The sequence below is a fragment of the Equus asinus genome, chromosome 20 (assembly GCF_041296235.1).
Source record: "Equus asinus isolate D_3611 breed Donkey chromosome 20, EquAss-T2T_v2, whole genome shotgun sequence".
Classification (NCBI taxonomy): Eukaryota; Metazoa; Chordata; class Mammalia; order Perissodactyla; family Equidae; genus Equus; species Equus asinus.
This window is the reverse complement of record NC_091809.1, coordinates 38,868,274-38,880,334: the sequence shown is the minus strand read 5'-3', so window position 1 is coordinate 38,880,334 and position 12,061 is coordinate 38,868,274. Positions and strand designations below refer to the sequence as shown.

At 35.3% G+C, this 12,061-nt stretch overlaps 1 protein-coding gene across 2 annotated transcripts in view; it reads left to right on the top strand.

Moving 5' to 3' along the window:
- Positions 1-12,061, top strand: part of CCDC15 (coiled-coil domain containing 15) — a 66,499-nt gene that overhangs the window by 7,315 nt on the left and 47,123 nt on the right. The window contains exons 5-10 of one of the 2 annotated variants that reach the window (XM_014848568.3): positions 4,652-4,762; positions 9,379-9,501; positions 9,761-10,291; positions 10,865-10,987; positions 11,234-11,356; positions 11,526-11,657. In XM_014848568.3, coding sequence (XP_014704054.3) covers positions 4,652-4,762; positions 9,379-9,501; positions 9,761-10,291; positions 10,865-10,987; positions 11,234-11,356; positions 11,526-11,657 — 1,143 coding nt within the window. The remainder of the gene's footprint in view (positions 1-4,651; positions 4,763-9,378; positions 9,502-9,760; positions 10,292-10,864; positions 10,988-11,233; positions 11,357-11,525; positions 11,658-12,061) is intronic. The other variant, XM_044752196.2, reaches the window with a different exon arrangement.

Here is a 12,061-nt window from a genome sequence, read left to right as displayed (position 1 = left end):
TCAGAGTGGCTACACTACCATCAATAGAGAAAGCTTTAGAAGCACATGTTATGTTAACAGAACTATGACTTTTGTATTGTTTGGTTTATTAGTAATCATTTTTGTAATCTTTTTTTGTTTTATTTTTTAAGACTTTGAACAATTTGTTTAGCAAATATTTATTGAGCCAGGCACTGCATAAAGCACAAGGGATAGAACACTAAGACACACACAGTTCTTGCCTGCATGGTGCTTGCAGCTATAAATCCTGCTATAGTGAGGATTTTATTTCATCTGTATGATACATGACTAGACTCATCAGTCTGCAGATATATGAATATACTGTGTTTAATAAATTAAACACTGTAAGGATACTAATGTGTGAAATAGGACCTCCCATGGGTTTATATTTCCAAATAGAGATACAAAGCTATTAGACCTCTAATCTGTTAGATAATAAAACAGAGATATTTGCTGTATTTGGTGATAAAATTGTGCTATGGGAGTTCAAAAAATGTTAAATTCTAAGGAAATAGTTGGGGAAGAATTCGTGGAAGAGCTGGAATTGAGCTGTATATTTTGAATTGGTAAGCTGGATTGAATTGGTAAATTCAAGAAAACTTTGAGATAGAAGGAACAGTTAAAACACTAGAATATGTAACAAGCTTGGTATATTTGGGAATAAGTGATGGAAACTTTCTAACTGATAGTTTATAGAGAATAATGGAAAATGAGCTTAGGTAGATATGAGGAAAACAGGTTATGAAAAGCCTTAAATGTTACAAATTTGTAAAAGTGTTTGCACCCTGTTTTTTTCTTATAAGATGAACTGCTAAAGAACATTCGGTGACTTAAAGTACTTTGAGCCTCTGAACTTTTGCCCGTACAATGCCGTGATAATAGATGCTTTTTAATCTCATCGTTTCTGTTGCAATTTTTATCCACTAGATGTCACTAAGAACTAGACAATGAAACTGGTCAAGTGCTGACTCTCTTGGTTTATCTAGAACTGGAGAGTAAATGGTGAAGGTAATTCACCTTCTGAATGTTAGTGGACTTCAATTTTCTTGTATTTTGGAGCTATAAAAGCATAGAATCTTGTAGTTAAAATAGTTTTAAAAGTTCATCTGACATATTGAAGTATTTAAGGTTGAAATAATTTGACATCTGGGATATATTTCAAAATAATGTAAGAGTAAGGTGAAGTGAGAGGTTATAGATAGAGCAAGGTTGGCCAGGAACTGATAATGTTAAAGCTGGTTGATGAGTATGGGGTTCATTATAGTATTCTGTCTACTGCTAAATATGTTTGAAGTTTCCAATATGTTTGAATTTATTTACATTTTTTTATTAAATGTTGGAAAACACATTATCTAGTCTAACCTATCTCTCTCTAAGGAATTTTTTTAAAATTGAGGTATAATTGACATAAAACATTTTATTAGTTTCAGGTGTACAACATAATGATTCAATATTTGTATACATTGCAAAATGATCACCACAATAAGTCTAGTTGCCATCCGTCACTGTACATAGTTAAAAATTTTTTTCTTTTTTTTCCTTGTGATAAGGACTTTTAAGATTTACTCTCTTAGCAACTTTCAAATATACAGTACAATATTATTAACTGTAGTCACCATGCTCTATATTACATCCCCATGATTTATTTATTTTATAGCTGGAAGTTTGTACCTTTTGACCCCTTTCACCCACCTCCCCACCCCCTCTTTTCCCTCTGAGCTTAGTTTTTTGTTTGTTCGTTCGTTTTGTTTGTTAGATTCCACATATAAGTGAGATCATACAGTATTTGTCTTTTTCTTTCTGACTTGTTTCACTTAGCATAATGCGTTCATGGTCCATCCATGTTGCAAATGGAGAGATTTCAGTCCTTTGTTAAGGCCGAATAGTATTCCATTGTGTGTATGTATACACCACATTTTCTTTATCCATTCATCTATCAGTGGACACTTAGGTTGTTTCCATATCCTGGCTATTGTAAATAAAGCTGCAATCAACATGGGAGTGCATATATCTTTTCAAATTAGTGTTTTCATTGTCTTTGGATTAATACTTAGCAGTAGAATTACTGGATCATTCGGTAGTTCTACTTTTAGTTTTTTGAAGAACTTCCATACTGTTTTCCATATATATATATATATATATATATTAGAGATGTTTTTAAACATGTCTAATATATACATATGGCCATCTAGTTTCTGCTAGAACACTTCCACTGTTGGGCAGCTCGTTACTTTTTCAGACTGTTATTTCATTTTTAGAGGGCTTGAAATTATTAGAACTATTTTTTCAATATATTGAGTCAAAATCTTCCTCCTTTTACCCATTGGTCCTAGTTTTGCATTATGAAGTAATAGAGAATAAAATACAATGGTCATCTCTAAGAACACTTCAAATATTTAATTATAGCTATCATTTTTCTTTTTTGGGGTTAGTACATTCCTAATACCTTTAGTCGTTTTTCATATAACATAATTTCCAGATTCCAATCTTGGTTGATTTCTTCTAAATGTTATTTAGTTTTCAATGCTCTTTTCAAATATGACCCTCCCAACTAAACTCAATGCTGTGTTCCAAATGTCATTTTGCTAGGACCTTTCTTACACTACCCCCTCACCCCCAAATTTTCCACTTAAAATAGTTGATATTACATACTTGTTCTAAGAGCGGATAAGATTGAGCACCTAGAGTTAGAAACTAGAATCATAGAACTAGAAGAAATTTAAGTGGTCACATAAAATAGAACTAGCCTAGCTCCCTGCTTTTGATTAGGACTGATATTTCTCTCTTGGGATTGAGTTTCTATGGTGTCCCTTGATAGCTTCATTTTGGTGGGGAATTGAAGAACAACTGATCATTGTTTCATTCTCACCATATGAAACTTTTTATTTATCTATGGACAATTAAGTTCAACACTATTTCTTTTCTAGCATGGGTTTTCCCTGCTTTCTACTTGTGATGGCATTTAGGACCCATCTGGATACTCTAGGATTATCTCCTCGTCTCAAGATCCTCAACTTAATCATATCTACAAGGGCACTTTTTCCTTACAAAGTACAATTTACAGATTTCAGGGATTAGGACCTAATATCTTTGGATCACCATTATTCAATCTACTACAGTCCTCATAGCAGGTCACTGAAAGGGCCTTTGGGTTGAGGTTTGGTGAAGGGTTATGGTAATAACAGAGAAACAGAATGAATGTAATGTATATTCCAACTGCTGGGCCAGTTGAAATATCCTGCTTAAGAGAGTAAAATCAATCTGTGACTCTAATAGGGGTTTGGACTTGATGGGAAATGACGATTATCTACCCTTATTTTAAATCTGTTACAACAGGTATTTTGAATCCTTGGTCACATGGTGCAGCCAATAATGTTGACCATATGTGGCAGAGTAAAAGCAGGCATATTCATGGCTCTGTATTTTTTCATAACCTCAGCTGCACGTGTATCTCTTTTTGCATTGTGATTAACTCTGTCTTGACCCGTTTAGCCACTCTGAAGCTAACCAAATTTAGAAATCCCCCTGTTAGTAGAAGAAAGTAATGTTTCAAGCTGATTTCTCTGGCTAGAAGTATAGAACTTGTAGAAGCAAGGACGAAACAGAGGTGATATGCTTTAAGAAAACTGGTCTGGTTGTAGTGGGAGAGAGAGTTTTTATCTCTAGCTTGCTATTAGTAAAAATCATAAAATACCTATTTATATCTGTGAATCATACCCATGATTTCCCTTGAAGGGAGTATTGATATCGTTGAATTTTCACTGGATGGGTTAGAACTGGTCCTGGCTTTGCCATAATTTCACTGAGTAGTGTAAGGATATGCTTTCTTCCACATGATGCAGTGCTCAGCCTAAAAATGGTACTTTATTCATTTCTATATTTTCCTTAAAGGAGCATTCTGTGCAGATTTGTGAAATATAAAATAGGCTGGGCTTCGTTGAAAAAGAAATCAAAATAGGTGCTTACTGAAATTGCTAGGTAGAGGTAAGGAATGAACACAAAGTCAACATATTTAATATTAATACTCTTTATCAGCTGTTACTTAGAGTACTTGAAACAAATTGGTTCTGTCGAGATGTTTGAGTTTGTGTTCTAGGTTAACTTAGGAACGCTTCCTGGAAGAAGGGAGATTTGAGAAAAGACTTTAAATAGCTGCAGTCTTCAAATGTTAGGCATGAAGAAGGGATTCATATAAATGGAAAAAAGGATTTTAGGGGGACTAGGAATAGAGTCTTCCAGCAAGAAGTGATAAAAGTGATTAGGCATGCAAGGGCCAGTTGAAGAAATAACTCCTTATTGAGAAGATGGATGGAAGGTAAGGAATGTGTCTGCTCAATAATTTCAAAGTGTGTTAATTCAACCTTTTAGCTTCTGATATTTTTGTGTACATACTTAATATAAAGCATACATTATTAAAAATGATTTGAGTAACAGCACTTAAATCAAGTTATGAAATGCAGTCTCTTAAAATAACCAAACTAATCTTGTAAAAACACTATCAGATCAAAGTTTCCTTTGCAACTAATCCTCTTGTCTTAGGTCTGGCATTTTTTTAATAATAGGGGCCTGTTTTCCTGTTGGAACCCTTAGTGAATTTGGTATTAAGACTTTAGCCTGTTTTGTTTGCTTTTTTTTCCCCTTTCCCTGGCAGCTTAGTCAAACCATGAAACAGGCACGTCACCAGTTGGCATCCTTTAAAACTGTGAGTAAAAATGCATCAGTGTTTCCAGATGGTAGAAGGAAAAGCTCTCCCACCCAAGAGGTAAATTAATTTCTAATAAATTCTTTTTAAAAATGCAGATAAAAATACAGATAAAGATTTATTTACATCTCAAAATTATTTAGAACTGTAAAATAATTGGAATAACCTTAGATATCCAATAGTAGGGAATGGTTAAAAAATTGGTATATCCATATATAGCCATTCTAAAAAATATCATGCTTTCAAAGAAGATCTGAAGACAAGAGAAAGTGTCTGTGATATAAAGTTAAGTGAAAAAAGTAGGATACAAAATTCTGTACAATATAATCTCAGTTAAAAAAATTCATTCAGCAAGTATTTAGGGAATGTCTGCAATTGCCAGACATTCTTCTAGAAGCAGTACTTACAGTGGTGAAAAGATAGACAAAGATCTCTCAAGGAGCTTCTATGCTGTAGGGAAGCGTATAATAAACAAATAAATATAGAATATAATTTCAAATGAGAAGTGCTATGAAAAAAGTAAAGCAAAATAAAGAGATGAGGAGAGCATGTTATGTGCATAGACAAAAGCCTGGAAAGAAATGGACCAAGAAGTTAATACTGATGATTTCTGGGTAGTGTTAGTACAGGTGATTTTAATTTTCTTCTTTTTGTTTACTTTATAAATTTTTCCATAATATATATATGTATATATTTTACTTTCTAAGCAGGAAAAATCAATACCATTATTCTTTAGAAAGAAAGAGGGGCCGGCCTGGTGGCGCAGCGGTTAAGTGTGCACGTTCCGCTTTGGTGGCCCAGTGTTCACTGGTTCGGATCCCAGGTGCAGACATGGCTTGGCAAGCCATGCTGTGGTAGGCGTCCCACATATAAAGTAGAGGAAGATGGCCACGGGTGTTAGCTCAGGGCAAGTCTTCCTCAGCAAAAAGAGGAGGATTGGCAGCAGATGTTAGCTCAGGGCTAATCTTTCTTAAAAAAAATAAGAAAGAAAGAAAGAAATTCTTTTGATTCAAAATATAAGGTGAGAGTGGAAAATTGGAGCATAAATGTGGAGCCAGACTTAAAAGGATATTAAAGACTATATTTATAAAATGACATTGTTTTGGTGCCTGCTTATTTCAATATTCACAAATTTGGATGCTAAACTCATGTATTTTCCTGTGTTTACTTACTTTTGACATTAATTTCAAGTTTTAATAGGCAGCATGGAGTAAAATGCACCATTAGTCTTTTTAATTCTATTACTTATTTATTTTTTGCCATCATCAACTCTGTCTCTTATTTAGTTCTTTCTCAGTTTTGTTTCCTAATTGGTATTCTTTTACATTTTCCTAGATTATATATATATGTTTTATTTTTGCATTTTTTCCTTAAGTATCTCAACACAACAAAAACATTTGTCTGAAATGTTTGCAGTTCTATGATGTCTCCCTCTTCAGTGATAAGAAATTTAAACGTAAAAAAAACAATTAGGCATTGGTGTGTGTCCACATATGGCGTTCCATCCTAGATGCATTTAGTGTGGTTAACTTTTTCTGGCATTGCGTTGTTGTGACTCTCAAGATAGGGTTTCTTTTGTACTCACATTCTTCTCAGTGGCTTGGTATCTTGACAGTTTTCATACCTACCATGGATTTGGCTGTACTGTAGTTTGGGCCGTTAGACTGAGTCAGGATATTGTTAGAATGAGGTGATTGGACACATTCTAATAAACCAGAAAAAAAAGGGGTTGTCAGATCCTAGAGAGTGATATTTTGTATTGTGTGGAACATGTTCAAACCTTTCAACTGATATTTTTCCAGAATGAGTACTGTTCACAGGTCTGACTGAAATAAAAATCCAGTAGAAGGGAGGAGGATTAAGTCTGTGATAACATCCTTGTAGAAACCAGTTTTACACGTCAGAGGTGCCATTTAAGTGTAATTTATTATTGTTATGATGATGATGATGAATTCAGGCTGGCTGCTTGCTTCCGAAGAATGCATGTTTGTTTTTCAGGTAAAAGAAACTCCGTATAATGGAGAATGATCTAAGAAATTAGTGAAATTTTTCTTACAATTTATGTCAAGCAGGTATTCTTTCCCTCAAACCTGAACAGTTTTCTCCCTCCTCGGTTTGTGCAGTGGGAGTCAGCTGGTCAGAAAGGAGAACAATCTATAACCCAGCTGAACGCTGGTTTCATTTCCTTGTTAGACTTATTTTTACTGACATTGGAGTCCGTCTGGTTGTTATTGTTGTTCCAGATTTGGAGATACAAATAGAAGATATACTTACTTGCCTACTGTCAGGTCACCAAGACAAAACCATAAGCCTTCTGAAATTGTTACTGGCTAGAAGAGGGGCAAATTGTCATTTATAAAGTTAATATGGCCTCCTAACTAGCCTATTTCACTCCATATGTTTGATCTATGAGTGATTTGTTTGTACATTTGAAGTAGAATGCATATTTATTTTCCTTTATTCTATGTTAGACTACCGTAACTTTCCAAGATCACTTCAGATCTTTTACAAAAGTTCAACTTAGTATCATGAGCATATTGCTTTCTCTAGACCATTTGTATTTGTATTGGTTTTTCTTTTTTTTCTGGAAAGTACTTTGTGGGAAACCAGCATTCTTCAGGATAAATATAGGAACAAGAGGAGAATTACCCTTTATCTTTTAAATACTGTACACTACCAGAAATTTATAGAAAATCAGGTAGGGAAATAAAGAGTAGAGGGAAAAATAAAGGCTTACTAGAACTATCTACAGCTTATTAAGAATGGGTTTAAGGGTTAAGATTGTAATGTCCAGCATTTTTTTTCAACAGTTTTATTATGATATAATTCACATACCACAGAGCTCACGCATTTAAAGTGTACGAGTCAGTGGTTTTCAGTATATTCACAGGGTTGTACCACTGTTGCCCAGTCTAATTTAGAACATTTTCTTTACCTCTGAAAGAAACCCTGTACCCATTAGCTTTCACTCCCCATTCCCTGCCTGTCCTTACCCCTGGTCCTAAGCAACCACTAATTTACTTTTTGTCTCTATAGATTTGCTTATTGTGGACATTTCATATAAATGGAATCATATAATATGTAGTCTTTTGTGACTGGCTTCTTTCACTTTGCATAATATTTTCAAAGTTCATCCACATTGTAGCATGTGTCAGTTCTTCATTCCTTTTTACTACTGAATGATATTCCATTGTATGGCTATATTATTTTTGGTATAGCCATTCATCAGTTGATGGACATTTGGGTTTTTTCCACTTCTTGGCTTTTATGAATAATTGTGCTATGAGCAATTGTGTCATGTTTTTGTGTGGACGTTGATTTCTCTGGTAGTGGAATTTCTGAATCATATGGTAACTCTATGTTTAATATTTTAAGGAATTACCAAACTCTTTTCCATCAGCAATATGTGAGAGTTTCAGTTTCTTCCCATCCTCTCCAATACTTGTTATTGTCCATCTTTTTGGTTGTAGCTATACTACTAGATGTGAAGTGATATCTCATTGTACTTTTAGATTTGTGTTTTCCTGATGATTAATGATCTTGAATATTTTTTCATGTTCTTATTGTCCATTCATATATCTCTTGTGGAGAAAATGCCTATTCAAATGTGGTGCCCATTTTTTAATTGGGTTATTTATTTTTTTCTTATTGAGTTGTAAGAGTTCTTTATATATTCTGGATGCAAGTCCCTTATCAGATACATGATTTGCAAATATTTTCTCTCATTATATACATTGTCATTTCTCTTACTTTCTTTTTTTCTTTTTTTTTAAAGATTGGCACCTGAGCTAACAACTGTTGCTAAGCTTTTTTTTTTTTTCCTGCTTTATCTTCCCAAATCCCCCCCGGTACATAGTTGTATATCTTAGTTGCATGTCCTTCTGGTTGTGGCATGTGGGACACCGCCGCAGCATGGCCTGACGAGTGGAGCCGTGCCACACCCAGGATCTGAACTGGTGAAACCCTGGGCTGCCACAGCGGAGGGCGCAAACTTAACCACTTGGCCGCGGGGCCAGCCCCTCACTTTCTTAATGCTATCATTTGCAGCACAAAATTTTTAATTTTGGTATATAGTCCAATTTATCTATTTTTTCTTTCATTGCTCATACTTTTGGTGTAGTATCTAACAAACTATTGCTTAATATAAGGTCATGAAGATTTCTTCTTTGTGATGTTCTAAGAATTTTATAATTTTAGCTCTTCAGTTTACGTCTATAGTCCATTTTGAGTTAGTTTTTATATATAGTGTGAGGAAGTGTTCTAACTTAGTTCTTTTGCATGTGGATATCCACTTGTCCCAGTACTATTTATTGAAAAAACTATTCTTTCTCCATTGAATTGCCTTGGCACCCTTGTTGAAAATCAATTGACTATAAATATGAGGGTTTATTGCTGTCTTAACAGTATTGTCTTCTGAGGTCCATGAACAGGGAATGTCTTTCCATTTATTTAGATCTTCTTTAATGTCTTTCAACAATGTTTTATAGTTTTTAGTGTACAGTCTTGCACTTCTTTTGTAGTGGTCTGTTTTTATAATATTTGACTATGCTGAACTTCTAAAATTATGTTAGTAGTGTGCTGAAACCTAGGATTTTATTGCAGTCACATTGTTTCTGCCTGTAATAGATACATTTGGGTTTTTTTTGGTGTTTCATTTTTGTTTGTGTGTTCTTTAGGAACCTGAGTCTGAGGAGTCTTCATCTATTACGGTAGACAAGAAAGGGAGAGAGAATTTGTTTTGGGAGGGCTGGCAGGATCTCCTTTGTGAAGACAAGGACAAACCTTTCAGCAGAGTTCAGGTAAAGCAGAGTAAGAAGAGAGAGTATAAGAGAAATTAAACTAATTATGATTTGGACTAGGGGTGCCAGTACTATCGTACTGGTTTGGGATTGTAAATTCAGGTTCTGTTAAGTTGATCCAAGACTATAATTTCACATTTCTTTCTATTAATTTGTTTGACTACCATATCCTTTTAAGATTATTTTAGGAATCTCATGGAAAATCTAGAGCGTTGTTACTACCTGGCATTCTATATTTAATGTTTATGTTCACTTTTAGAAAGTACACTTCAAAAATCCATTATTTGCTGTGATGGAAGAGAAAGAACTAGAACGGTTAGCTCTTCAGGGCCTTCAGGATATTCTGCCAGAAACCCACGATTATCTTCCAGAAGCCCAAGATGATCTGCTGGAAACCCAGGGTGATTTGACAGGAATCCAGAGTGTTGAGCCGGAAGCCCAGAGTATTGAGCCAGATACCCAGGCTCTTGAGTTGGAAGGCCAAGCCATTGAGCCCAAAGCCCAGGCCATTCAGCCTAAAGCCCAGGATGTTAAGACAGAAACTCAGGGTATTATGCTGGAAGCCCAGAGTACTGAACCAGAAGATGAGAGAATTGCATTGAAAATCCAGGATTTTCAACCCCTAAATCAGGCTTTTCTCCCCAAAGACCAGAATATTCTACCCACATATCAGGACCAAGCTTTTCGACCCAAAGACCAACATGTTCTCTCCAAAGACCAGAATATTCTGTCCAAATGTCAGGACCAGGATTTTCCACCCGAAGACCCGGATTTTCTACCCAGAGATCAGGTAAAATAGAATGGAAGGGAGATATAATAAGAAGGAATAAGCTACTTAAGGTTTGGAGTGGGTTTTGCAAGGACTATATTATAGCTGATTTGAACGCTCATAGTTGGAAAAAATAGTTCTCTTGATTGATTTCTCAAAACTTCAGGATTCTCCGTAAGTGTTAAAGTATTATCAGTAGCAGGTTACCCCTATCTGGAAAATTTACTTTTTTTGTATCTTTTTCATTAGGAAAATTATTTCTGGCAGCCATCATCTGCTTTGACAGCTGACAGATGGAGAAAGGAGTGGCCCACAAGTGTCTAACAGTATCTTTTATCCAGGTTCCAAGGCCTACCCTCCACCAGGAATCAGTTAGACTGAAAGGAAGAAGAAAGGGATCAGCAGGAAGTAGATTACTTAGGGTTATGGGTGGGCTTACATGGAATAGAGTATAACGTTTTATTTTATTCCATAAGATGTCCGGTTATACTCTGATCTCAGTTAACTCTAAAATTCTCACTATGGCCGAAAGTATTATCTGTTAACCTGTCTTTCTTAACTGAACAATTGATATTTGTGTTTGTTCTTTTTTAGAAAGCAAAGTTGAAGGAGCCAGCATCAATTTTGATAGGTGGGAGAGAGAGAGAGGCGTTTCCTCTGGATGTCCATCAGGATCTTCTACACAGGCATGAAGATCAGGCCTCCAGCAGGGGCAAGGTAGAACAGAAAAAAGAGAGACCAGTAGGAACTGAATTGTTTAGGGTTTAGGTTGGAGCTTGCAAACACTGCTCTCAGCTAGACTTCAGAATTGACTTCAGAATGGTTTTCTGCTTTATTCCATAATATTTCACATTATCCTGAGTTAAAAAAATTACCCTAAGGCTCTCAATAAAGCTTAGAATATTATGGGTATGATATTACTCTCACTGGACAATTTACAGTTTGTGTGTTTTTCTCTTTTAGAAAGTACACTTCAAGGAGCCATATTCTGATACCACAAATGAGAAAGGGAGAGAAGACTTTTCTCTAGCAGGTTATCAGTATCTACCTCCCAAACTCCAGGACCAGGCCTGCATCAGAGATCAGGTAGAGCAGAATAAAAAGAGATAGGAAATAAAGTAACTGGAGTTCATGCATTCTCAACAATTGGGCTAAAAGCATAACATCCTTAGAGTTCTTACTGAAGCTTACAATATTATGATTAGCATGTTGCCCTCGTTAGACAATTTGTTTTCTGTTTTTGTTGTTCCTTTAGAACATGTTTCTTGAGCAACCATCATCTTTTATGAGAGAAGGTGGAGATGAATTGCCTCAGGAGTATCATCAGTTTGTTAAACATAAAATCCAGGACCAAGCCTCTTCCAGAGAACAGATAGAGTGGAACACGGTGGGAGGACTGTCTACCTTCTAAAAGAGTAACAGATGAAATTACTTAAGATTTGGGCTGGAGCTTGTCAAGCTAGCTTGTATGTAGGATACATAGAATTAAGGCTTCTAGAGTTAGTCTAAGAGTATAACATCTTCAGTTATTTCAAAATGTGCCAGTTTTAAAGAGTCCAGATGAGAGAACATACCTCTGTCGTTTAGGTTAAACAAGGCAGGTTTTTTAATAATGTTGATTGGTTAACAGTAAATTGTTCTTCCTAAACTCAAGTCCTTGAGCATATTTGGCCTTATACATTTAGTCTTGTAAATGCTGAAGGATTCTATTCTTGGTCAGCTGAAGCAGTACAACAAAACCAGGTATCCAGTTTGCAAACCAATTATGATGAAGGACAAAACAAGCTGTTT